This window comes from Gallinula chloropus (assembly GCF_964237585.1).
Source record: "Gallinula chloropus genome assembly, chromosome: Z".
Taxonomy (NCBI): domain Eukaryota; kingdom Metazoa; phylum Chordata; class Aves; order Gruiformes; family Rallidae; genus Gallinula; species Gallinula chloropus.
In genome coordinates this window covers 86,041,088-86,068,903 of record NC_140089.1, presented here as the reverse complement: position 1 = coordinate 86,068,903, position 27,816 = coordinate 86,041,088, and the positions used below count along the sequence as shown (strand labels likewise).

The following is a 27,816-nucleotide window of genomic DNA, read 5'->3' as shown; positions in this document are numbered from 1 at the left end:
GTGGGCTTTGATGTCCCTTTGCACCCAAACCAGTCTGTGGTTCTACAACACCACCAGTCCCTCGGGGACAGCTTTTACAGCTCACCACTTTTGTCCTGCCCAGCGACTCAGCCCCGCTTACAGCTGATGCTGAGCCAGAAAGCACCAACCTCACCGGTGTCTTGGCCCAAAATTGCCCCAATCCGTATTTATTTCCAGCGACGGATAAATATTCCAAGGTTCTGGAACAGCCTGTCGCTGCTGTGCCCGAGGAAGGTGATAATTTCCCTACCGAAGCCCCCCGAGGCAGCGACATCCCGCTGGGTCAGGGGGTCGGCCCTGGCTCGGAGGGACCGGTGCGGGACGGCGCTGCGGGGCCCTGGCCGCCGGGGGGTGCTGGGAAGTCGCCAAACAGCCAGCGGGGATTCGAGGGGTGTGGGGGTGGAGGGGGGGTTCGTGCCCTCCCTTGGGACCGTGCCCAGCGTCTGCCCGCCCAAACCAGCTGCACCCCCGACTCCTGAAATCCTCAGGAAGATCCCAAACCTCCTCCTGCGCCCCACACCCGCTGTGCGGCATCCAAGCTCTACATCACCGGGGCCCCGGGTCACAGCTGAGCACTTCTGTTTCGCTCGGTGGGAAACGGGAAACGCCTTTTTTTGGTTGCTTGGGGTTATTTGGGGTTGGGATTTTTGTTTTTTTTAACATCATCGCCCCCGCTTCAGCTCTAACCCGCGCTGGCGCAGGCTGGGCAGTGGGGATGGTCCCGGCTTGTCCCGTCTCGCCAGCGGCGCGGCGGCTCGGCGGCGGCTCCCCCGGTGTCCCCTGTCAGCTCAAGGGCACAACGGGGCGATAAACCCCCTTCCCCAAACACCCCGGCCAGCTCCCTCCGAGCCAGGCGGCGGAGGCTCCGCGGGGCGTGTGGCCGCCGCTCCCGGTTTGCTCCCCAAAAATCTGAGGGTTGACTCGTGTTTGGCCGTCACGGGTGGGTTTGTCCGGGGCTCATCCATCAGCCCCTGCACACCCTATTCCCTGTCCCGTGTCCGTGTGTGCCCCCCCCGCCCCCCGCCCACGGACACCCGGGAGGGCATCGCGAAGCTCCAGGCAGCAAGTGGGGTGGGCGTAGCCGTGCTGCTCGGGGACGGACGGACGGACGGACGGACGGGACACGAGGACTGGGTGGTGACACCGCGCCGCGGGGTGGGACGGGCCGGGCGGGGCGGGGCGGGACGGGACGGGACGGGGCGACGCCGGGAGCGGCGGACTCGGCGGAGAGCGGCAGCAAGATGCGGGAGTCGCGGTTCAGGGACAACTTCTGGGTGAGCGGGGTTACGGGGAGGGGACACACACACACCCCCCCCCCCATCTGGAGCCGAGGGGTGTGGGTGGGGGGGTTCTGAGTTGGGTGGGGGGTGTCACGCGTCTCTGGTCAGAGCTGTCTCCCAAAAGCCGCCTTCGTGGTCCTGGCGCCTTTGCTGAGGGTGCTGAGCATCCCTGGTAGGCACTGCCCATCCACGCGTGCCTTGAGACCCGTGGCTTCCTTCTGCTCCGTGGCATCCAAAATACACCCTGGCGAGAGGAGGAAGCCGGAGTCGGGCTGAGGCTTTAAGTTAATTACCCGCTGGTGATCTACCTGGAGACCGTGGCCACAAAAGGGTCCTGCGACGCCGGGATAATCCGGGCCGAGGAGCGAGTCCCTCCGTGTGCTGCTGCCGAGGAAAACCCACAGGGTCGGGGAAAGCCGCAATTAATGTTTTTTTTTGAGCCTGAACCGTGCATTTGGGAATGAAGAAGTGCCAAACGGCCGCTGAGCACAGTGCAGGTCATCGGCTGCTTGGTTCCTCTTGGTGTGCGGGGCCGGGGGCTTCGTTCCAGGTGGAATCAGTCACAAAATGTTACCTTTTCGTGGTGGAAAATCCCCGTGGGCGCGTGGTGCCGAGCTCAGGCAGTGCCCGGGAGGCAGCTCCTGATCCTGTGTGTGTGCCCAGGTGGCCAGGAAGGCCAATGGCATCCTGGCTTGTGTCAGACACAGTGTGGCCAGTAGGTCTGGGGAGGGGATTGTGCCCCTGGACTGGGCACTGGGGAGGCTGCACCTGGAGTGCTGGGTCCAGTTCTGGGCTCCTCACCATCAGAAGGACATTGAGGTCCTGGAGCGAGTCCAGAGAAGGGCAACCAGGCTGGGGAAGGGGCTGGAGGGCAAATCCTGTGAGGAGCAGCTGAGGGAGCTGGGGGTGTTGAGCCTGGAGAAGAGGAGGCTGAGGGAAGCCCTTCTCCCCACCTCCCCTGCCCTGCCAGGAGGGTGCAGAGAGGTGGGCGATGGTCTCTTCAGCCAGGGGACAGGAGATGGGACAAGGGGAAATGGCATGAAGCTGTGCCAGGCCAGGGTCAGCTCAGATGGGAGGGAAAAGTTCTTCCCTGGCAGAGTTGTGGGGCTGTGGCACAGGCTGCCCAGGGAGGGGGTTGAGTCACTGCCCCTGGGTGTGTTTAAAAAAAGGGCAGATGAGGTCCTTAGGGATCTGGTTTAGTTTAGGATGGGATTAGTTGGACTTGATGATCTTTAAAAGTCTTTTTCAACCTTGTGATTCTGTGATTCTGTAGGGGGCAGGTGCGTGGGGGCTGGGGAGTATCTGCTACAGTTACTGGAAGAAGATGGGACATTGTGTGCGCTGTGCAATGGGACAGAAATGGGACATAACGTTCATCTTGTGTGCACCTGTATTCATCCTGTATTCCTGCTCTTTTTAGGAGCAGCACGCTACGGTGCCCTGGGTTTTGGGTCTGTGTGCTGTGGAATGGGAGGGGAGGAGCACCCGGCTCGCCCAGCGTCACTGGCACTTTATCTGTTGCAAATATGTAAATCCCACATCAGTATCAAGCCTGGCGTGGAAAATAAGGCTGGATTTCCATCCCCTCTCCATCCTCTCAGCTATTTACTGACAAGAAGTTTCCACCGTGCTCTGTTTGCTTTGCAAATGTGCAGGGGGCAGGGGGGGGGGGGCTGTGAGGGTGGTGGCAGCATCCCCCAGGCTAGGGGCAGGGGGGGTACGGGCAGGATAACTGTACTGCCAGGAGAGTGGAGTAGATGTGGTTTGTCATGCTTCCGTGGTGAATTGGGCTGAAGGAGAGGTCCTTGCTGGCTTTGGCTGGCACTCCCAGTTTGTTCTGCTGTGGCAGGGTGATTTTGGAAGGAGGGTCCTGGAGGAGAGGGCTCCCTGGGAGTAAACACTGGGGCAGAAGCAGCCCCAAGGCCAGGAGGAGCTGGGCATTGCATGGGGCACTCGCTCCTGCCTCACCCCACACCATAAGCACGGCTATTTACCCAGCAAGTCTCGCTGAGCCCAAACTATTGGTGCTGCCAGGGATTTTTTTCTTGGCTTTTTTTCCTTTCTGCAGCCAGTTCCCTTCCCCTCCGGACCGAGGAAGTGTGCCTGGGGCAGGCAGCTGGGGCGGAGGTTGGATGGGAACGTGATGGACGTGACTCAGTGGAGAGATCGCGGCTCTGGCGCCTGGCCCATGGAAAAGGCAGGTGCCACCCCAAGCTGTCTCCACGACACGTACCGGTGACTGTACATCAGCTGCAAGGGATGGGGAGGGAGCAAGGAGGGGGTGGGGGGGAAGGAGAAATTGGCTGAATAAACCCAAATGTCGGCGAGGTGTGGAGGGCTGATTGTCCGGCTTCGGTTTGCTGTTACGTGCTGTGAAAAAGCACCAACTTCCTCCTGAAATGTCTTTTTTTTTTTTTTTTTTTGTCCTAAATTACTTTGCTTAAGCTAAAAAGGGAAGGAGAACTCTTCTTTGCCAAAGCAAGTGTTTTCATAGTGGTCAGGACAGCCCTGTGGGAAAGGAGAGACGCTGGGAGGGCTCCAGGGAAGGGACACTCAAACGGATGTGAACTGGTCTAAAAACATAACCATCATCCCCAAAAGCTTCACTATTTCCAGCACTGCAGCCTCTAGCTTTGGAGAGCCTCTGGCTTTGAATGGTGACTGCCGAATTTCTTTGTGGGGGTGAGTGGTGACACTCGCCTCCCCCATCTCTGTTGGGGTGGCTGGGTTGTGCCCCATCTCATCTAGGGACTGATTTCACTTTAAACCTCGGTGGTTCTGGCTTCTTCATAGAATCATAGAATCACAGACTGCTTTGGGCTGGAAGTGACCTCAACGATCATCACGTTCCAACCCCCTGCCATGGGCAGGGACACCTCTCACCAGCCCAGGCTGCTCAAGGCCCCATCCAACCCGGCCTTGAACACCTCCAGGGATGGGGCAGCCATCACCTCCCTGGGCACCCTGTGCCAGGGGCCTCACCACCCTCAGAGTGAAGAATTTCTTTCTAATATCCAATCTGAATCTACCCCCTTCAAGTTTAAAACCTTTCCCCCTTATCCTATCACTCCAGGCCCTTCTAGTAAGTCCCTCTGCAGCTTCCTTATAGGCCCTTCAGGGACTGGAAGGTTCTATAAGGTCTCTTCTCCAGGCTGATTCACCCCAACTCTTTTAGCCTGTCCTCACAGGAGACGTGCTGCAGCCCCCAATCATTTTCCTGGCCCTCCTCTGGACCTGTTCCAACAGTTCCACATCCTTCTTATGTTGGGTACCCCAGAACTGGGCACTGTACTCCAGGCAGGGTCTCACAAGAGCAGAGCAGAGGGGCAGAATCCTGCTGGCCACGCTCCTTTTGATGCAGCCCAGGACATGGTTGGCTTTCTGGGCTGTGAGTGTGCATAGTCAGCTCACGTTGAGCTTCTGATCCACCATCCCCAAGTCCTTCTCTGCAGGGCTGCTCACTACCACACCACCTCCCAGCCTCTACTGATGACGAAGAGCGGACCGACCCAGGTGCAGGACCTTGCACTTGGCCTTATTGAACCTCTTCACGGGAGGGCTGTTCCTATCTTTGCCTGTACTGGAACCTCATCCAGTGCTGAACTCCAGGATGGGCTGTGCTGGGGAGAGCACGGCGTGACGTCGCCCTTGGACTTCGCTCAGCCTCTCCAGCCTCGGCACAAGGTGATAAAACACAGAGCGGCTTCCGCTCCCTGTACCCTGCAGCAGCTCCTGCTCACCCAGGGACTGGGGTCTGGGGGTGCCTGAGGGAGCTAAGGGCAGGGAGGACTTCGAACCAGCATTGCCCAGCATGTCCCCACTCGCATGCCGCTCCTTCCTGCAGCCTGGAGCTGCCTGCAGAGATAAAAATATGCCAAAGACCATCTTTGTTTCCTCTTGCCCTCCCTGTAGTGATTGCGCTGGTTGAGCAAGCGTGGGGATTGTGTTTTCATTTGTTTTTGCAACCTGCTGTTCTTCTTTCACTCTGGGGGGCGGGGGGGTCTCTTCTTTCGCTTTAGCAATTCTCTTGGCGTGTGCCTGGTTCCCCCCAAGCCTTTTCTTAACAGAGCACATCAGGCAACCCAGCAGCAGAGCTCTGGGTCTCATCAGAGCTCTTCAGTGCTGCAGAAACACCGTGAGAAAAATAGGAATTATGATAATATTTAACCCCCCCCCCTCTAAGTTTGATCTGTTGGCTAACAGCTTGCTTGTTGGGGAGTGGATTTTAGGTCATTTGTTTGCTTTTAATGAGGCAGAAGCGATGCTCAGCTCTCCACGGCGCACTGCAGGGTGCATGAAAAGGAAGCATTTGGGGAAAACATTAAAAAAGTAAAAACCCAAACAATGAAATAACGCTGAAGACCAAGACCTGCTGCTTCTCACCCGGGTGGGGTGAGAAATTTTAGAATGGGAAAAATAGGAAATTTTCTATTTTTTACGAACAATACTCGGGTAATCCACATCTTTTATGTGTGCACAGATACTTGTTCTTCACACCAAGGAAAAGCAAAGGTGCTAAAAGCAGCCCACAGCTGGAGGCAAGTCATCTGCAGTAAAAACCACACTGGCGTGTTTGGTTTTCCTACAGAGCGGGCGGAAAAGTGTCTGAAAACACTTATTTCCCTCTCCCCACCAAAAAAAAAAACCCAACACAACCCCACGTAGCGAAGCGCTATTGCATCTCCTTTTGCAAGACTGGGGCAAGAGAGATGCTCTGCCCCTTGACTGCAGAGTGAGGGAGCGCCAGTGTCTCCAAAGGAGACCCTTGCCATGGGGTTATGGGTGGCACTCTCAGGGCTGTGACCGGCTGTATTTCTCCTTCACTGCTGCGATTTTCCTTCAGCGTGGCTGCCTGTGGATAAACGATGTTGCGTTGTGGGGGGTGTGTGAGCTGCCAGCCCTGGGATCCTGGGTTCGTTGCCCGGCTGCTGACTTGTGATGTGACGTTGGCTGGGTGTTTTCACTTCCCCTTAGCCCTGCTTGTCCTTCTCTAAACAGGGACTGGCTTTGGCAGGGTTTATCGGCAGCGTTGTGAAATCCGCGGGCTGTCGTTTCGCAGGGAGCACGGGGCAGAAGTCATTGCCTCTGGGGTGTCTGCGTCTCTGGGATGAGCGGAGGCTGGTGGGGAGCAGGGAATGGGGAGGAGGAAACGTCAGGTGGAAAATTGTTAGTCAAAAAGCAGCTTGTGGCAGGGTGCCCATCCCCATCGGGCGAAGTCGCAGCGAGTCCGTTTCTTCCCTGTGATGAGCTTTGTCTGTCCTGCTGTGCCACCTGGCTATGGGGAGGAGAGGATCTGCCACCTCTTGCAGCATCTCCTGCTCTCCTCAGCCCCGCTCCCTGTGGGCACCAGGACAAGCACTTGTCTTGGTCTCTGTGGCCTCTGCGAGGTGCTGACTGGTTTGGGGCCAGCAAGATCGTTGATCGTTGGGCTGTTGATCGTTGCGCTCTCTTTCTGCATGCTAAAGTAGGCATCCAGCTTCTCCTGCTTCTCTGAGCAGAAAAGGCTGAGGAGAGACACTAAGAGCTCTGCATAACGAAAGGTATCTCAGGTGATGGTCTGTGAGCAGTGCAGTGCTCCAAGGCTTTGATTTTGGGAAGGTTGGGACAGGCTGCTTGGGTAGGATGGCTCTGCAGAGGACTGTGGACAGGCTGGATCGATGGGCTGAGGCCAATGGCATGAGGTTCAGTAGGGCTCAGTGCCGGGTCCTGCACTTGGGTCACATCAACCCCAGTCAGTGCTATAGACTTGGGACAGAGGGAATGGAGAGCTGCCCGGTGGAAAAGGTTCTGGGGGTGTTGGTCTGCAGCTGGCTGGACGTGACCCAGCAGTGTGCCCAGGTGGCTAAGAAGGCCAACAGCATCCTGGCTTCTATCAGCAATGGTGTGGCCAGCAGAGCTAGGAAGGGGATCTTAGCCCTGTGCTCAGCTCTGATGAAGCTGCACCTCGAGTGCTCGGTTCAGGTTTAGGCCCTCACTTGAGGACATTGAGGTGCTGGAGTGTGTCCAGAGAAGGGTAACAAAGCTGGTGAAGGGTCCAGAGCACAAGTCTGATGGAGAACGGCTGAGGGACCTGGTGGTGTATAGCCTGGAGAAGAGGAGGCTGAGGGGAGACCTGATTGCTCTCTACAGCTACCTGAAAGGAGGGTGTAGGCAGAGGTGGATCTCTTCTCCCAAGCAACAAGTGACAGGACAAGAGGAAATGGTCTCAAGTTGCATCAGGGGTGGTTTAGATTGGGTATGAAGATAAAGTTCTTCACCAGAAAGGTTGTCAATCACTGGCACAAACTGCCCAGGGAAGTGGTGGGATCACCATCCCTGGAGATACTTAAAAGACACATGGATGTGGTGCTGAGGGACAGGGATTAGTGGTGGGCTTGGCAGTGCTGTGTTGAGGGTTGGACTTGATGACCTTAAAGGTCCTTTCAAACCAAAATTATTCTGTGACTCTCCTGTGCTGTTGGCCTCACAGGACATGTGTCTGGAGGGGGTTTTTCATGGAAAGTGGGGCAGAAGATGGAAATGTCAAGCTCAGCAGCTTTTCCTTTCAGCTGTGGCTCAGGCGAGGTCATAACGTGACTTCAGATCCCCACTACAGCATTTTAGCTCCGTTTTTTGGCTAAAAGCACGAACAACCCCCAAGGATCACACCACCTCCTGCTCAGTGGATCAGGAGGGAGGATGGCACAAACCTGGGCAGCGAGTCGGGAGCGGGGTGGGAGCGTGTCCTGCTGAGCTCTGCGTGCTTGGAAAACATCAGCTGCTGCTTTGTCACCTCGAAAGTCATCAGCAGTTTCCATGGGCTGTCCTCTTGCATGGGAGCTCAGAGCTCTGCCCTGTGGGGATGACCAGGACAGCCACGTGCTGCAGGGTGGGAGGAGAGATGCTCATCTTCCGCGTGCCTCTGTTTGGGGAGGGCTCGGTGCGACTCCCCGTCCTCCATACCTGTCTTTGGCTTGGTTTAGTATGTCTTCAAACCTTCTTCTCCCTGCTCTCTGTGTCACCCTTCCTCTTCCCTCACTCCCTGTGAGTCCTGCCTTTGGGACGTCCCATGGGCAGTCACTCTGGTCCCTTTTATTCTTTCCATGCCCACGTCTGCCCAGAAGGATGTCGTGAAGGCTGGTTTTACCACAGACAACCCTGCCAAGCTGCTTCTGGGCTGGGAGCTCCTCCTGCATGGAAGAAGCTCTTTTGGACACCTCTGTTACCTCCCATGTTTTGTATGGCACCTTGCTCGGTGAGGTCTGGTCCCGCCGCTGGAGCTTAGCAAACACACACGTGCTGGAAGTAAATCCTTCTATTGGAGAAGGAGAAGTGGTAAAATAAAGACCCTACAGCAGTAGGGTCCCTTGTCAGTCCCTCAGCACCACCCCTGCTGCAGGAAGCCCAGGTGTTGCGGGATGCAGGAGCCTTTGGGTGCCCCCCCGACACGCAACGATGTGGGTCTGACCTCTCCATCCCACTCAGGGAGGGGGGGGGGGGGTGGGGTGCAGTGACCGATGGTTGTTCTCCACATCCATTCTATTTCCTCTGAAACCAGTGGTAGGAAGTCGAGTTAGGATGTTCCTGTGGTTTGCAACTGTCAGGATGACGGACGCCTGTTGCAAGCGCGTTTCCTTTTTCGCAGACCCAACTGGCAAAGGCAGGTTCTCAAAACTGAGAACCGGCTGTGGGCTTATCAGTAGCAAGCCCATTTTGGAGGGACATTTGTGCTTTGCAAAGAAACAGAAACTGTTCTGGTTTCTGCTTAGGTCCTGCTCCACGGTCCTCCTCTTCCCACGCCTGCCACGGATGGAGCAAAGCCGAGCTGGGATGCCTGGGGATTTCCAGCAGGTCCCACCAGATCTCCACTTCACTTCTTGCTTTCTGGCTAGCCACACACAAGGCCTTGACTCCCTAGGGAAGTCCATGCAGTTAAATCCTTCATTTATCACTAATACCAGCCCTGTTCCTCCTCATCTCTTGCAACAGGTACCAACTCCTGAGAAATCCCCCCATTCTGCTGCCCATGCTTTCACATCTGGTACTCTCATCCTGGCGTCCAACCATTTCCAGAATCACTCCATCCTTCCATTATTCTTCTTCAACCTTCTTCATAACAGTTTGTGTCTGTTGTTTCCTTCCCCTGAGTTTTATACCAGCTCCTACCATTGCTTCCCTCCCACAACCTCTTTCCCTACATTTTTTGTTGACATACGTTGCGGTTCTGTTGCCACACCAAGGGGTCCTCTTTGCAGAAGACCACAGGTGAGCACTTTCTGCTCAGCTGCCTTCACCTGCCTCAGGCTTCTTCTAGAGAAGGACAGCAGATGGCCAGAGCATCTCTTCATGTTACCATAGTGCATCGAGCCCACTCTTAGCCCAGGTGTCCTGGGTGATAAACCCTCAGCAGCCACAGGGCAGAAGAGTTATTCCTGTTTCCCGAGGCGCTTCCAGGCGTGGGTGTGTGAACAGAGTTATCCAACCTTCATCCCAGCCCACCTACATCACTGCTGCACAAAGCTTTACTTGGTTTTCAAATCACCATCAGTACAATATAGGTTTTTAAGAAGTGACCTGAAGAACAGCACCGACCCTCCAGAGGTCTGTGGGGAGTGTGAGGAGCACCGTGCGGATGAGAGCGCGGGTTGGAAAATGGGACTGGACTGGGTGAGGGGTAGTGTGTGGTGGTGTGATGCAGGCTGGAGGCCAGGTGCCCCCCAGAGCTGCTCTATCACTGCCCTTCTCAGCTGGGGAGAGAAGACAGAACAAAAGGCTCCTGGGTCAGGATTAGGGCAGGAGAGATCACTCAGCAGTGACTGTCATGGGCAGAACAGGCTCAGCTTGGAATAAAATTCATCTCATTTATTATTCAATTAAAAGAGAGTCAGACAATGAGAAATAAACCCAAATCTTAAACCCTTCCCCACCCCTCCCTTCTTCCCAGGCTCAACTTCACCCATTTCTCCGTCTCCCCACCCAGCAGCACAAGGGGACAGGGATGGAGATTGGGGTCAGTCTGTCACACACTGTCTCTGCTGCTCTTTCCTCCTCAGGGGAGGGCTCCTCACACTCTGCCCCTGCTCCAGTGTGGGGTTCCTCCCACAGCAGACAGTCCTCCATGAACTTCTCTAATGTGAGTCCTTCAGTTCTTCACCAACTGCCCCAGCGTAGGTCTCTTCCATGGGGTGCAGTCCCTCAGGCCCAGACTGCTCCAGCCTGGTCCCCCACGGGGTCACAAGTCCCCCCCCAGCAAACCTTCTCTGGTGTGGGCCCCTCTCCACAGGCTGCAGGTCCTGCCAGGAGCTTGCTCCAGCACAGTCACAGCATCTTTCAGGTGTCTCCCCCTGCTCCACTGTGGGCTCCTTCCTGGCTGCAGGTGGGATCTCTGCTCCCCACCATCTTCCATGGGCTGTGGGGGGAAAATCTGCCTCACCATATTCTTCTCCACAAGATGCAGGGAATTTCTACTCCAGTGCCTGGAACAGCTCCCTACCCCCTTCTTCACTGACCTTGGTGTCTGCAGAGCTTGTCACATCTTCTCACTCCTTTCTCTGGTGGAAAAAGCTGCTGTTCCTTTGATTTTTTTCCTCTTCTTTACTCTGTTGCCCCAGAGGCGCTACCAGTACCACTGATGGGCTTGGCCTTAACCATTGTTGGGTCCATCTTGGAGCTGGTCAGTGGTGCCCATGTTGGACATGGAAGAACCTTCTGGCAGCTTCTCACAGAAGCCACCAAAACCTTTCCAAATGAACGTGAAAAATGGAGGCAGGACCTTTCAATGGCTGTGTTGCTTCATGGGGAGTGAAGAAGCTCATCCTGTGTGATGGATTAGAGGTACAGCAGTGATGGGAGAGGAGCTGATACTCTGGGAAATGATCTTTTCAGTGGTGTTTTGTGTTGATATGTGGGGTAATTTTTTTTTCCCAAGGCCAATGAGAATGTTGTTGCAGCAATGGTCATTGGGTGCATCCTTACATTACTGTGAGGGCAGCAAGAGAAGCCCATAGCTCAGTGATCCTGAGCAGAAAGGTCTTATGAATTCACTGTCAGCCCAGATGAATGCTGTGGCAGCCAGATGTGAGCGTGATGCCCAGGAGATCAATGCTAACTGAGATCCATCTCCATATCTGCAGAAACTGGGAGGAACAGGAGTAAGACAGGCTGTATCTAGAGACTTAGAGGGGTTTTAGTGTTTGATTTCATTAAGCTAGAACTGGCAGCTAGGCTCCTAGGAGGAGATGCCATGTGCTGTGAGGTCACCTGTGCTTGGGTTGGGGGAGACAGCAGGAGTGAACTCGTCTGTTTTGACTTCTGAAATTCATAGAAAGCATAGAAATCCCAGACTGGTATGGGTGGGAAGGGACCTCAGAGCCCACCCAGTCCCACCCCCTGCCATGGGCAGGGACACCACGCCCAAAGCCCCATACAGCCTGGGCTTGAACCCTGCCAGGGATTCAGAGGCAGCCCCAGCTTCTCTGGGCACCCTGTGTCAGGGCCTCACCACCCTCACGTGGAAGGATTTCTTCTTAATATCTAAGTCTTCCCTCCTTCAGTTTAGGACCATTCTCCCTTGTCTGGTCACTCCCTGTCCCTGTAACCAGCCCCTCTCCATCTTCCCTGTAGCCCCTTCAGGGACTGGAAGGCCACTGCAAGGCCTTGCCAGAGCTTTCTCTTCTCCAGGCCAAACCACCCCAACTCTTGAGCCATCATGTGAGCAGATGCCGCTGGAGGTGGCAGTGTCTGTGCACCTCACTGACCAGGGCACAATTCCTCTTCTTGTGTTTTCAGAGTACAGATCTGACGAGCACTGTGGGCTATGACAGCATCATCCAACACCTGAACGATGGCAGGAAGAACTGCAAAGAGTTTGAGGACTTCCTAAAGGAAAGGTATGGAGAACAGGTTGGGTTGTGCCTGGGAGCTGTGGCACTACTTCTCCTCCTCGTATTGCCACTATGGCTTCTGTCACGTTTAACTCTCTGCTCTACTAAGACACCTCTGGCTTTCTGACTTGTGAGGATCTTGTTTTCATCCACTCTCCTGTCCTTGTGTGGCTGATGCTGTGATACAAAGGCCATGCCCAGGAATCCCCAGCTGTGGAGCAGCCATGGTGCCCAGGGCCTCATCCTCACATTTTGAAACTGTCAGTTCAAAAGCAGTTTAATCATCCAGTTTTACATGTTGGCAGATGTCTGTACTGATGAGTTTGCAACTGTTGGTGGCCTACCCAGGCCACACACTCTCCTGTGAAGTTCACCTTGCAGTTCAGCTTGCAGATCAGGTGAAGACCTTGGTGTAGGAGAGGCACAGCTTGTTCCTGAGCTTGTACCTTATGGGCAGCCCACAGATTTTACTTTAAAAAGAAGCAGTGGTGTTAATTAGTGCATTTATTAGTCATGGGGTATGATCTAAGTCAAGGTTTTGTGGTTACAAAGGCACAGCTGAGATGGTCTGGCCGTGTACTTTGACTTCACAGTTCACCTGGTTATTGGTGGGTAACTATGAAGACCACTGTAGAGCAACCCTGAATTATTATAATTTTGGTACTGAGAACTGGAGAAAACAAACCTCTGAATGCCAGCCTTGGTACAAAGCAGCCTGGAATAAATGTGATTGGGGTGAGAGGAGGAGAACTAGCAGTTCCCAGTGTCTCATGCACCTGTATCTGTCTAGGCTGTAATCCCATGCTCCAGGAAAACCTGGGCTTCCCCCCTGTCTGAGGAATCATCTGCTGAACCCTGATAACTGTGTCCCACTCATCTGTGACAACGGAGAGAGTGCAAAAGGCCTCTTCCACACCCTGTGCCACATGCCTCTTTGATGTTGAAAGAGGTGTAGGTCCCCACCAATGTGTCTAGCCAGGAGGAGGTTAGAACCTTGCCAGCTGTCACCCTGAACATGGCCCAGTTCTCCATGGACAGCATGGCTGTTCCATGGTCCCAGCCATGGAGAACATGCCTGTTGGATTCGATGCTTTGTCTCAAAAGGAAGATCATGGTAATAGTTAAAATCACAGAATCACAAGGTTGGAAAAGACCTTTAAGATCATCGAGTCCAACCATTCCTGTCCTGTGCTAAACCAGATCCCTGAGCACCTCATCTCCCCTCTGTTAAACACACCCAGGGCTGGGGACTCAGCCCCCTCCCTGGGCAGCCTGTGCCACAGCCCCACAACTCTGCCAGGGAAGAACTTTTCCCTCCCAGCTGAGCTGTCCCTGCCCTGGGGCAGCTTGAGCCCATTGCCCCTTGTCCCATCTCCTGTCCCCTTGCTGAAGAGACCATCACCCACCTCTCTGTACCCTCCTGTCAGGTCAGTGGAGGTGGGGAGAAGGTCTCCCCTCAGCCTCCGCTTCTCCAGGCTGAACACCCCCAGCTCCCTCAGCTGCTCCTCAGAGGATTTGCCCTCTAAAGGGAAAAAAAAAAGATAATAATCTGTGATAGAGTTACAGGCATTTTAGGAAGCTATTTCTTTTATCCAGTAGACATCTTAGTGCAAACCTCTAGAAGTACTTGTTTCTCTCCACTGATTGCAGACGGGTAGGTTGGCTTGCCTATGTGGAGGAATGTGCATCTGACCAAGCAAGTTCATCCCTTGTTGTCTGTATAGTACAGATTTCAAAGCAACTGTGAAAAGCTGGTTGTTCTTAGACCATAACACATCTGGTTTCTTCTTCCCCACCTCTCTTTCTTCCAAGAGAGGAGTATATTGCAGTCTCTCAAAGGTGTTACTTATGCTGCCTCACAACATGTGGCCTCTTCTCCCTTAGGTTCCTCCCTAAGGATCAGAGGTGAGGACCCCAGGGTGCACATACAGTGTCTGCATGGTCTTGGAGGTGCCTACTCCCTCCTCTCACATTTGGTTTAAGTCAGCCCAGTCAGATTCACAAGTACTTTGTGTGGAAGGACCAACAGATGTCGATGGCTGAAATGCAGAAATGTGTGACTGCACAAGCCTTCTTCCTGTAGGAAACTACTAAGGAGACTCTCCTGGCTGCATCTAGCCACCAGCTGCTTAGTCACCTATCTCCTGCAGAAGTGGTCCTTGTACATACACGTATGCCATGGGGAGATTGGGAGGGCAATGCACAGGACCACAGACACAGTAAAGTGACGTGTTTTCAGTAGAAAGGCTGATGGGCAACGGGAAACAACAGTCTTCCTTCAACCAGCCATCCACAGTTGGTTTGCAGAAGGTCAGAAGATAAGGAGGGGGCTAAGAGCAGGTCTTGGCCTCTGCTGCAAAAAAAAAAGTATTTGTTTCTGAAGTGAGAACTTCATCTTATTTCCTCTTTCCTCAACAGGGCAATTATAGAAGAAAAGTATGGCAAAGAGCTCATTAACTTGTCGAAGAAGAAGCCCTGTGGGCAGACGGAGCTGAAGTAAGTTCACTGTCCTGTTTTGTGAACACAGTGTGTTTTGCTTCTATGGGTGTCCTTGCTTGGAGCAACAAAAGAGGAGAAGGAAGGAAGGAGGCTCTGAAAGACAAAGCAACGCTGAAATATGTCTAGGATGCTACCAGGGGGTGATCTGGAATTGTTCCCATGAATGAATGGTGCCCAGTTGGATTTGCTTTTGCCAATAATTCAGTTGGACTCCACCAAGCCCCTGCCAGTGGTAGATTAACCATTGTAGATGCTCTGGCGCGATATGGGCTGGTGATTCAGCAGGGGATGGAGGATCATGAGACCTGGGGTTTGCTCCTGGTTGGTTCTGTGGCCAGAGGGAAGTACAGGTACTTCCTTGACTGAAACCATGCAAATCGTCAAAGCCCAGAGTGTCACCACTCCGTAGGAGTGCTGTGTAGTTGGCGCCATGAATGGGTCCTCATTTCCCCAGTGACCTGAGTCACCTTCTGCTTCCTTCTTTGCTTCTGTGCTTTATATGTGCTGTGTCTGATACTCTCCAGTCATTTATTTGCAGCTTTATAATGAGGTATGGCATGAAATGTCTCTGAAATCTTTACTGTACCATATTCATAGGGACAGAAGCTCCCCACACCTCCAGTCACTACGCACCAGGCAGAAGGTGTTCACTCCTACATCCCATGCTGTACTTTTAAGGAGGTTGCCTGGAATGTTTGTCATGAAAGTCAGGGTTTTTTTTAATAGCATCCAGCGTGGAGAAAGATGTAAAGTAGATCTCAGACCAAGTGAGCTGTGTTATACTCACCAAGAAGGAAAAAAAGTGGGGAAAAGAGTGTAAATAAACCTGCTTTGGCCAGCACTGAGTGGGGGATGTACCGCCTGTTCTGGGAGAAGAGGTGCTGTGCCCATGCCTGTGTCTGCCTGTGCTTTCCCACCCTTTGTAATGCTCTGCCTGTGTTTTTCAGCACACTGAAGAGATCCCTGGATGTTTTCAAGCAACGTAAGTAATTCTTCACATTTGTCAGGACATGTGGCAGGGCCAAAGCCTGGAAGCAGCTGCTTGGGAAGAGAGCAGCAGAGAAATCTCTAAACCTGTGTGATTCTGGAGTCAGGCTTAGGCTGTCCTCCTGGCCCTGCTCATCTCAGCACATGGGGTTTGGGACCAAGTGCTCCACAGTACCGATGGGAGAGGGCATCCAGAAGGCATGCTTTTGGGATTTCTTGGGGCTTTGGGGCTTCCTGCAACTCAGAGGTCATGCTTGCATTGTACATAGAAGCTGTGCATGAGAACCTCACCTGGAGCTGACTGCCTGCCTCACCTCGCCTTCTTCACACACATATGCAGCAATTACACCTTGAATACTGTGCCCAGTTTTGGGCAACTCACTACAAGCTGGACACTGGGGTGCTGGAGTGTGTCCAAGAAGAGCAATGAAACTGGTGAAGGGTCTAGAGCATAAGTCTGATGAGGAGTACTGGTAGCAAGTGACAGGGTTGAGAGTAAATGGCTTCAAGTTGTGCCAGGGGAGGTTTAGAGTGGAAATGAGGACAAATGTCTTCACCAGAAGGGTTGTCAAGCACTGGAACAGGCTGCCTAGGCAAGTAGTGGGGTCACCATCCCTGAAGGGATTTAAAAGATGTGTAGATGTGGTGCTGAGGGACATGGTTTAGTAGTGTGCTTAGCAGTGCTGGGTTAGCGGTTGGACTTGATGACCTTAAAGGTCTTTTCTAGGTCCTGTTTTCTGTGTTTCTAATTGGAGCATCTAAAAGATGATGCCATGGCCACCTGGCATCACAGCCGGGCATGGCAGCCCACCAGTGTGCAGGTAGCTAGTATCCACACGTCGAGGGCTATCCTGAGTCCACCCTCCATCCCTGCCAGGTTCCTGTCCTATGCCATACCCTGGTTTACCTCCCCTAAGCACCTCCCTAAGAAGGGTCTGCCCTCATACCAGCCGACCTTTAGTAGCTGTGGGTTTGAAATGGCTCTGGGAGTGTGAGCTACAGAGGTGCTGCTCAGAGGCTGCTTCAGAAGGGCTGTTGCTTTTGTCTCTTTCTGCAGGGGGATGCAAGATGTGGAGTCAGATCAATGTCAGATCAACAGCTACAGCAGTTGAGCAACAGAGACGTTTTAGGAGGAAAAATAAATATATATATATATGTAATTTTTCTTTTCTTTGCAGAGATAGACAATGTGGGACAAGGTCACATCCAGTTGGCCCAAACCCTTCGTAAGGAAGCGAAGAAAATGGAGGACTTCAGGGAAAAGCAGAAACTGCACCGGAAAAAGGTCAGGCCCTGGGAGCATGCGCCTTCACCTTGGGGTGGCAAACCTGCCCCAGCAATGGGCTGCTCCTGGCCAGTGTCTCCTGCCATGCCCCTGTCCCCTCCATGTCCCTGGTGCCTGCTGCTGAATGGGAACTGCCGAGCTCCTTCCTACACCGTGCAACCACATTGGTGAACTGTGTGGCAACCTCCGACTTCCTTCTCACTGCCACGTCTAGAAGACTGAGGGGGGGAACTGATCAGTGTTTATAAATATCTGAAGTGTGGAACACAGGGGGAAATGACCAGCCTCTTCTCAGTGGTCTGTGGGGACAGGACAAGGGGCAATGGCCTCAAGTTGGAGCACAGGGAGTTCCACACCAACATGCGGAAGAACTTTTTCACAGTGAGGGTGAGGGAGCCCTGGGACAGGCTGCCCAGGGCATGTGGAGTCTCCTTCTCTGGAGATATTCCAGCCCCATCTGGACGCCGACCTGTGTGACCTGTCCTAGGGACCCTGCTTTGGTAGGGGGGTTGGACCTGATGATCTCTGGAGGTCCCTTCCAACCTCTACAGTTCTGTGATTCTGTCTTGTCCTTTGGGTGACTTCTGGGGCTAGGGATAGCAGGCACTTAGCTCCAGGGACACCAGCCTCAAGTAGAAAACTTATCAATATATATAGTGTTGTATGTCCTCCATAGGGTTTTATAAAATTGGAAAGCTCCTTAAGTTCTGGCTTATTCAACCTGAGGAAGAGACCTTATAGCAGCCTTCCAGTACCTAAAACTGACAGGAGAGATGGAGAGGCACTGGTTATAAGGAAGCATTAGTGACAGGACAAGGAGAAATGTATTTAAACTAAGAGAGGGTATATTCATATGAGATATTGGGAAGATATCTTTCCCCGTGAGGGTGGTGAGATCCTGACATAGAGAAACTGGAGCTTCCCCTGGATCCCTGGCAGTGTTCAAGGCCAGGTTGGATGGGGCTTTGGGCACCCTGGGCTAGCGGAGGGCATCCCTGCCCATGGCAGGGGGTGGGACTAGATCAGATTTGAGGTCCCCTCCCACCCAAACCAGTCTGGGATTTCTGTGATTCTATTGTGGATTTTGCAAGACGATACAGCACGATGTATTGACAAGATTTCATCTGTAGAGGTCATTCAAATACGCAAGTGGAAGCTCAGATAGAAGCATATGACATGGGTTTCATAAAGATGCTTTGAGCAGATGAAAGTCCTTATATCCATCTCAGTCTAGTCTGTGCCTCTTCCTTTCCTAAGCCGTGTAGTCCACCCTGGAGCATCAGTGCTCAGTGATGTGCTGACTCCTGGTCTGTTGTCTTTACAGATTGAGACAATAATGGAAGCAATTCACAAAAACAGGAATTTGCAGTACAAGAAGACCATGGAGGTAAGGCCAACGTCCTACTGTGTCTTCCGACAAGGGCTAACACTGCTGACACACAGAGGCACAGCGCTGGGGCAGGCTTAAATGTGAGGGTCTTCCTACGCTCTTGCAACTCCCTAAGCTGTGTCTGCATGAGTGGTATGCAGGGTGTCCTTGGGAGAGTACACCAGACATGGATGTAGCCTTCCAAAGTCGGATACAAGTGGTTTGGGGGCCATGGCCTGGATTGCCACGGGCTTTTCATCCCGTATCAAGAGCAGCTTGTCTTGTGAGGTTGGCTTTGCCCAAGCAGTTGGGCGTTGGGGGCCTTGCATACCGTCACCTGCTCTGCTGGCAGCCTGTGCCCACTCTTCCTTCATGGGCTGCATTTGCTTCTCGTTGCTTGCTGACCCGTTCCTGCCCACTTTGGTGGCTCTCCTAGGCCAAGCGGCTCTACGAGCAGCGCTGCAGGGACAAGGACGAGGCGGAACAGGCCGTGCACCGCAACGCGAACCTGGTGACGCAGAAGCAGCAGGAGAAGGTACAGAGAGGCAGGGGGCTGTGGGGTGAGGGAGAAAGGGGTGTCTCTTCTTTTAGGTCTCCTGCCCCATGGCTCTTCTCCCAGCTCTGGGTTTTGGGGTCAGATGGGAGGGGGTTTGTTCCCTGGTTGGGCTGCAGTGCTGTGGGTGATGCACAAGGGGTCTTGTCTAACTTTCTTCTCTCTCCCGTTTTTGGCAGCTATTCCTGAAGCTGGCTCAGACGAAATCAGCTCTGGAGGACTCTGGTGAGTATGGAGTGCTGGGAGGGCGAGGGGAACATTTCCTTGGGCAGGGGGTTGCAAAGCCATAGCATGGCTCTCAGTGAACTGTAGCTCCTCAGAAACATGTGCCCAAGATACTGGAGGTGGACACCTGTCCCGGAGAAGCACACATGGCCCCATCAGGGCTACTCCTGCAGCACGACCCTCTGCCTTGCTGTGTGGGTTTTCATGCCCTTCCAGTGTCCCTCCTCAGCCAACCTCAGACATGGCTTCTGCTTTCTCCTGACATCCCAGTCATCTCAGGCTTTGCATATTACCTTCTAGCAATGGGAATTTTTGTTGGTTTTTTTTTCCTCTTTAATTAATAATAATGTATGACAATGTGATTTCCATCACAGACAGGAGCTACCAGCAGAGCATCTCCATACTGGAGAAGATCCGGGAAGAATGGCAGACAGAGCACATCAAAGCTTGTGAGGTAAATGCCCCAAAGTGTCTTCACGTGGCAGTGTGGTCCTCTGGATGTCCATCCCTTGCTGCAGGGGTTAGTGATGGTGCAGATTTACCTTCTCCTGGCAGTGAAGCAGCAGGATGTGTTGGAGCTAACCCTGCATGTTTCTCATGCTTGGCTTCTGGATTCAAGGTTCCACTACTTCAAGGTGGTTTCCACTATTTTTTAGCTGCATTTCTTTCTTCCACCACCTTTTAAAATCAGCAGAGTCGGTGCATTAATTAGTGATGGCTTTGCCTATTACCTGCTTCCACATTCAGTGTGGCCATTGCCTTGAGCAGTCACGGTCACATCTGCACATCTGGTGACTCAAAACCAGTAAGTGCTGTGGTCGCCACACCACCCAGCAGACTCTGACACTCTGAAATTCAGACTTCAAATGACTTTTCAGCAGAGGCTAGCATCAGGTTGGCACAGGCTGGGTGAAGCCACCCCCATGCACCAGGAGCCCTTTGCCTTGTTTCTCACAGACTAGAAGCCCAACCAGTGCATGAACCTCTGTTTTCATGCATCTCCAGTGCCTTTTTATTGCTCCATGCCTGGTGGTGGGGGTTGGGGAGTAAGCTGCAATGGCAGCACCATGGGGTACCTTGTGAACCTGAGCTGCCTGTAGGAAGCTGTCTTGGTCTCCTCAGAGGCAATGGTGTGCCAGATGACCCATTCCACACAAGTCCCACAGACCTTCCTGAGCTGAACACTCATCTCTGAAACATGTTGCGTAGAGAGATGGTTTCTCTTCTGGGGGAGTTGGAGGACTTGTTGTTTCCATGTGTCCTACAGAAGACCACAGTCATCTTTGCAGTGGCACTTGGGGATGAGAATTGCTCAGGATAAAATATATTTGGGGCGTTTTGTATGTGTCATTTCAGTTCTTTGAGACTCAGGAGTGTGAGCGGATCAACTACTTCCGCAACGCCCTCTGGCTTCATGCCAACCAGCTTTCCCAGGACTGTGTCCAGGATGATGAGGTATGTCAAAGGAAAACCTTCATTATTTGTTTGGAAAGTACAGCTCCATTTGATTTCCTGTGCACTGAGCTCTGGTACATCCGACTTGGGCCTTTGCATGGCCACCAGACACCAGCCTGAGTGTGCAGGCAGGTGGTTTTGGCCAGAGCTTTTGCAGATGAAGTTTTTTCTGGAATTCCCACATTGTTTGAGGGTGAAACCTTGGCACAAGTTGCCCAGAGAGGTGGCAGATCCCCCATCCCTGGAGACATTCAAGGTTGGGTTAGATGGGTCTCTGGGCAACCTGGTTGCAGATGGCCCTGCCCATGGCAGGGGGTTGGACTAGATAGTCTTCAAAGGTCTCTTCCAGCCCAAACTCCTACCACTGAAGCTTGTGTCCTGGGTGATCACTGGGCTTTTACCCCACGTGTGACAAAGCTGGGAAAAAAAACCCTGTGTGTTTTGACCTGAGGTATAGAAATGCTTTTCATTTCCCTTTTGCAGAGATATGAGGAAATCCGCAGGAGTTTAGAAATGTGCAGCATCGAGAAGGATATTGATTTTTTTGTAAATTTACGGAAAACTGGAAGCTTGGCCCCAGGTAAGAGCTCAGCGCCGCCTCACAAAGTACTGCTGACTTCCTTGAGCTCCTCATGGAGCTGTTGCTCTGATCAGATCAGCGTCAGTTTGAATGCAAAAACACTGACTTTGCAACATCCCTTCTGTCATCAGTGGCCATGTGGCACTAGCTGCTGCCACTTATCACCAGCCCCTGGAGATAATCTCACCTTTCCCTAGCTTTTAGTTTCCTGATCAGGCGTTTTCACAGAGAGAGAGAGAGAGAGGAAAGGCTGAGCAGCTCAGTGTTGGTGTTGGCAAGCAGTTTATGCTTACAAAAGGCCTTTAATTTTACTGTTGTTGGCTTTTCCTAGCTCCTGTTGTTTATGAAAACTACTACAACGCACAGAGAAATGCAACTCCTGTGAGAAGTCCGGTTCCTGTGCCTATAGCAAGGTAAAGATCATGACATGTACAACTACAAATGCATGGGATGCTCCCCTTCTGCCCCTTCCCCTCCCCCAAAGTGTATTTTGTTGCTTTCTGTCTGTTGGAGGCTTCACTTGGGAGTACTGGAGGTAAATGTTTCCCACGTTGTGTCGTCCATCAGTCTTCACTGGAGTTGTGCCAATGTGGGGTCTATTACAAGCTCTTCAAGTATGCCCTCAAGCCCAAGTTTTTTCTCCTCCTTTTTGGGGTCATTTCTCCCTTTCTCATGGGTGGAAATCTTCTTCTGGAAGCATTTGTGGTGAGGGTGCACTCATTTTTTTTCTTGTCCCAAGCCTTTTCTGGAAGTCCTTTGTGTGGACGTCAGGGGTGGTGGTGCTCAGACAGCAGAAAAGCAAGGCAGCCTGGGGAATACTGAATTTCATGTCTTGGGCTTTATGGGAACTATCTGAGCTCCCTCCTTGGCATTTCATACCAAAATCAAACCATCTGGGCTTCCCTGTATGGTTCTCAGTGTGGTCTGTCTACCTGGGGAGAGGTGGACCTGCTAAAAGCATGAGAGGAGGAAGAGCAGCACTGAACTCACTCTGGGAGCAGAGCTGGGCAGGGGGGACAGGGTGAGGGAAGCTTCTGTGGGAAGGAAGATGAGGATTCAGGGTCAAAGACTCCTGCCAAAAATGAGTGTGCCACTTTGGCTGTCATGCTGGGAGAGGAGTCACCTCCAATTGTGGCTTACTGATGTCTCACTCTGGGCAGAGGCATGTGAAAAGGCATGCCCTGAGGCCCAGTTGTTTCCCCAACTAAGTGCTTTTTTTTCCTCTCCCCCACTGTGTCATCTTCAATTCCTGTCTCTGCCAAGAGGTTGTTTGTAAGCAGGCTGTCGGTGGTGAGGCAGCTATGACATGCCTTGGTACTTGTCCTGTCTGTGGGGACAGGACAAGGGGCAGTGGCCTCAAGCTGGAGCACAGGAAGTTCCACACCAATCTGCAGAAGAGCTTCCCAGTGAGGGTGACAGAGCCCTGGGACAGGCTGCCCAGGGGGGTGTGGAGATATTCAAGACCCATCTGGACACCAACCTGTGTGACCTTTCGTGGGGACCCTGCTTTGGCAGGGGGGTTGGACTTGATGATCTCTGGAAGTCCCTTCCAATCCCTGCAATTCTGTGATACTGGGTCTGTGTAAAGCCCAGGCTGGACAAACCTCTTGCCCTCCCACCAGCTCTCAGGTGGGCAGTTTGGGAATGCAGAGCCTGGGGAACAGGAATGCTGTAGCCATGTGGATGCTCAGTTCTATGTTTCCTTCTGTGCAGGAGGGGACCCCTACCCACCCCGACCAGCGCGCCAGGTGAGTTACCTGCTTACACAGGGGATCTCTCTGCTCTCACTCTCTGCTATCAGATCATAAGTTTTAGGTCTCTAAAGGGATTGTTTTAGGTAAAGCTCCTGCTGTAAGGCAGGTCCACACTGAAAGACACTGGGGCACTGGGGCAAGGTTTCACCCAGGAGAAGTTCTGATCAAAGCTCCAGCTGTGGGCATTTCTGAAGGATGTCTGAGCTTGGGATCCCACCGATCTCCAAAGTTTGGGCCTTCCTCTGCTTCCACAGCACAAGCTGTATTGTTCCCAGTGCCACTGCAGTGATGGGGTACTGCAGCAGGGCTCTGTAAAAGCCGGTCCCACTTTGGCTCTTTGGAAAACCAAGCCATCTTTGGGCCTCTTCTTCTCTTCCTCCCGTCCCTTTAAGATGGGTGGCCAGCACGTGACGTGTCTGTGTGAGGTCTTGCAACAAGCACTTCTCATGAGCAGACCTGATGTTTTTTGTGCTGTGCATTTCAGATGACCCTGATTATGCCACAGTTGAAAACTACAGCTTGATACATCACCAATAGCCACAGTAAGTACTCACATTTGATGAAGGATCTAATATGAGATGCGACTACACAGAGGAGGGACAGTGGAGAAAGGCCGTGGTTCAGGGATGAGAGTTTGAGGTGATGATCATGTCAGCCCTCCCATCGCTTACCTGAGCTGGAGCTGTGCTGTTTATCATGTTCTGTAGGTTCTCCAGGAAGAAGACACTGTTGGTCTGGCCAGCGTGGCAGAGATGTGTTTCCAGTTATTCCCAGAGCTGAAGCATATCTCTGTTTTAAGAAGTTATTTGAGGACTCTGATAATTATCTGTGCATTCAGAAAGTGCCTTCTAAGTATCTGTGCCCTTGATCAGCAACTGCTTTGGACATATATCCCAGCTTCGCGCGCAGGGGAAGAAATGGAATATAAGTGATGGACCCAGACACAGGGGCAGGCTGTGTCGGAAGAAGTTCTTGACTTTAAATTCTTCTGAAGTTCAGCCATCTGGGAGAGGCTGCAGCCTCCCTTTTTCCAGGTAACTAAGAAGTCTGTGTGCCAAGGGGAGCTCTGCACGATGCTTTGTGTCCAGGGCATATGTATCCCACTCCTGTCTCAGGTTACACTTCTGCCTGTTGCTAAAGTCCTGTATTAATGGTGATTAAACTCGTAATTTAGGCTTAGTTTTGGTCATGTCTCTCAGGGAGCTTATGTAGATGAGCACCAATGGTTACAGCCTGTATCTGGCTTAGCTGTAGACACGCTCCAAGCTCCAGTGATGATAATGGAAGCTGATTTGCATCTTGTGCAGCAGCCCTCAGCGCAGCTACTGCTGAGAAGCTGTGCTGCCACAGACGTGCTGGGGAGCCCCGCACCATGCAGCGTGGTTGAGGATCTGAAGGAAGTTGGTCAGCTCTTCCAACCACCTCTCTGATGAGGGGCTTGTGTTTTTTTAGGTTCGTGGTACAGCCTGCCCCTGGTAGGCTCACGATTCGATTAACTAATGGGGATATCTAAACGTTGGATTTGTTCTGACGATGCACCACTGGAAACACATGTAGCTACTGATGTTGGGCTGGAGTCATGAAACTCGTTTTCTGACCTGGTCTCCTCAAAGTTCATGACCTTTTTGTGACTGTATATATGATTATGGCTTTGATTCACAAATCCACACACCTCAGGGCTGCTGGTCTCTCTGAAGTCCATGTGTGCAGTGTTGGTAACAGCTCCTCAGTGCTTCACGACACTGGACACAGGACTTGGGGACCAGCACGTGTAAACCTGGTGCCAGGTGGCTATGGAGTGACAGGAATTGCTAGTTGTATGGTGTTCTTCAACTTGAATCTCTGTGACTTCAGTGCATGCCTAAGCCAACTGGTGCCCTGGGCTTTTACTGTATTTCCTTGTGCAGAGAAGTCCACAGTGAGCTTTAACATCCGTCCTGCTGCCTTATAACGAGCTGTGCAAAGTGCTCATGTCAGGGAATCACTTGTCCTATCTTATTTTTGAAAGACCAAGTGTACAATTGTTCTTCTGATGGAGCCTGCTGTACTATCAGTTCTTTAAATACATATTTAAAAAAAAAAAGCAAACAGACTTATGTGCTGGATGTGTGTTTTTTTTTTTCTCCTGTGGTGTCATGCTCGTGTTCTGTTGGTGTTGCTACAGCTTCACAGCCCCGCAGGGTGTTGGGTGGAGTGAGTTGCCTCTCCTGGAAGGAAGCCCACAGGAGCATATCCTTGCTCAGCCTTTATTTCAATACTTGCTCAGTACCAAGGCAGTTGTGGGAGAGAACACACCAAGGCAGGTTGGCATGAGGGCAAGTGTGCCTGATCAGCCATGAACTGCAGACCACGTAGGGCTGCTTCCCCTGGAAGAGTGTCTGCTCCATAATATGGACTCTTTACTGGGGCTTTTCAGCTGGCTGAGCACAACAGATGTTAGGCTTTTCTGGATGCAAAGGTTCCCACTGAGGCTGAAGCTTGGCTTGCATGGATGTAATCTCACAACAGGGGTGCTGGTTCTGAACGCAACTGTTTGAATAGGACTAAAGCCAGGCAAACCCTGGCTCACAAGAGGAGTGTCCAGACATGGAGCTACTGGGAAGCAAGTCTGTGTGCCCACAAATGCTGAAACAGCTTTTTTATCTTCTGCAACTTCCCTTGCCTGGCTGTCTTCCAGCTGGTGCAGAAGGCTGTGGCAGGGATCTGGGCAGGCTGGAGAGGTGGGCCCGTGTCAACCACATGAAGTTCAGATGGACAAGTGCCAGGTCCTGCACATGGGTTGGGCAGTGCCAAGCACAGCTACAGGCTGGGCAAAGAATGGATGGACAACAGCCCTTGGGACAAGGACCTGGGGGGTGTTGATTGATGAAAAGCTCAACATGACCCAGCAATGTGCTTAGAAAGCCAACCATGTCCTGGGCTGCTTCAAAACCAGTGTGACCAGCTGGTTGATTCTGCCTCTCTGCTCTGCTCTGGGGAGACTCCAGCTACAGTGCTGCATCCAGCTCTGGGGTACCCAGTACAAGGCAGACATATAGCAGTTGGAGTAAGTCCAGAGGAGGCCACAAAGATGCTCAGAGGGCTGGAGCACCTCTGCTATGGAGACAGGCTGAGAGAGTTGGGGTAGTTTGGCCTGGAGAAGAGAATGCTCCATGGAGACCTTATAGTGGTCTTCCAGTCCTTGAAGGGGCTACAGGAAAGATGGAGAGGTACTGGTTACAAGGGCAGGGAATGGTCCTAAGCTGAAGGAGGGAAGATTTTGATACTAAGAAGAACTTTACCTGTGGGGGCGGTGAGGCCCTGGCACAGCTGGGGGATGGGACTGGGTGGGCTCTGAGGTCCCTTCCCACCCAAACCATGCTATAATTTTATGGCTTTGGCCTCCTCCCAAGCCCCTATGGAGGAACCTGGCCTCCTCACAGACCCTGATAACCTGCTGTGCCAGCTTCTTGGAGCGGTGCTGCCTATGCAGCTCCTGCTGTTCCTCCTCATGGTGCCTCAGAGGGACAGACCACAAATACCTTAACAAACAAGTGCTGTAATAAGACACCATAAGAAGACAAATGCAGAAAGCAGTTAAATCTTATGTTTCTTTAGATGCTGGGCCTGAGCTTTGCAGGCACTCACCAATCAGGGGACAAGGACATCTGTGCTCAGTGAGTTCTGGCATGGAACCACCTAGGGATGGCTGCCACCTGGCTGTGGATCAGGCAGGACAGCAGTGCCTGCTGCCCCATGCTGAGCTAACAACCCCGCTGTGGCTGGTGGTGCTGCAGGTGAGGCTGCCCCGCTCCAACAGCGCTTCGCTCCAACTGTGCTCTCAGGTCCTGCTTTCCAGGGCAGGCAGAAGAAACCTCACACCTCCGCCTTCAGTAGCACAGGCCTGGCTGGCCTCCCACCTTGTATCCCCTCTGGCAGCAGCCTGGCTGTGCCACACACCCTTCTAGGAGACCCTGGCACCCTCACAGGCCTCCGCAGGCCCTTCTAGGAGACCCTGACACCCTCACAGGCCTCCGCAGGCCCTTCTAGGAGACGCTGACACCCTCACAGGCTCCCACAGGCACTTCTAGGAGACCCTGACACCCTCACAGGTCCCTGCAGGCCCTTTTAGGAGACCCTGACACCCTCACAGGCCCCCACAGGCCCTTCTAGGAGACCCTGACACCCTCACAGGCCCCCACAGGCCCTTCTAGGAGAGCCTGGCACCCTCACAGGGTCCCACAGACCCTTCTAGGAGACCCTGACACCCTCACGGGGTCCCACAGACCCTTCTAGGAGACCCTGACACCCTCACGGGGTCCCACAGACCCTTCTAGGAGACCCTGGCACCCTCACAGGCTCCCACAGGCCCTTCTAGGAGACCCTGGCACCCTCACAGGCTCCCACAGGCCCTTCTAGGAGACGCTGGCAGCCTCACAGCCCCCCTGCAGGCACTTCTAGGAGACCCTGGCACCCTCACAGGCCCCTGCAGGCACTTCTAGGAGACTCTGGCACCCTCACAGGCCTCTGCAGGCCCTTCTAGGAGACCCTGACACCCTCACAGGCTCCCACAGGCACTTCTAGGAGACACTGGCACCCTCACAGGCTCCCACAGGCACTTCTAGGAGACACTGGCACCCTCACAGGCCTCTGCAGGCCCTTCTAGGAGACCCTGACACCCTCACATGCTCCCACAGGCCCTTCTAGGAGACCTTGACACCCTCACAGGCCTCTGCAGGCATTTCTAGGAGACCCTGACACCCTCACGGGGTCCCACAGACCCTTCTAGGAGACCCTGACACCCTCACAGGCTCCCACAGGCACTTCTAGGAGACCCTGGCACCCTCACAGGCTCCCACAGTCCCTTATAGGAGACCCTGACACCCTCACAGGCTCCCACAGGCCCTTCTAGGAGACCCTGGCACCCTCACAGGCTCCCACAGGCCCCTCTAGGAGACGCTGGCACC

The 27,816-nt window shown here is 53.1% G+C and overlaps 1 protein-coding gene across 1 annotated transcript; it reads left to right on the top strand.

Annotated features, from left to right (window-relative positions):
* Nucleotides 1–1,262: 1,262 nt before the first annotated feature.
* PSTPIP2 (proline-serine-threonine phosphatase interacting protein 2) lies at nt 1,263–24,941 on the top strand (the record flags this gene model as incomplete). The annotated part of the gene is made up of 15 exons (XM_084278131.1): nt 1,263–1,295; nt 12,069–12,169; nt 14,582–14,659; nt 15,610–15,644; nt 16,828–16,934; nt 18,259–18,321; nt 18,740–18,838; nt 19,036–19,081; nt 19,456–19,535; nt 20,438–20,536; nt 21,020–21,116; nt 21,448–21,529; nt 22,830–22,864; nt 23,355–23,412; nt 23,578–24,941. 14 exons carry the CDS (start codon nt 1,263–1,265, stop codon nt 23,405–23,407), a joined length of 1,008 nt encoding a protein of 335 aa, XP_084134257.1. The 3' UTR covers nt 23,408–23,412; nt 23,578–24,941.
* Between the last annotated feature and the right edge of the window lie 2,875 nt (nt 24,942–27,816).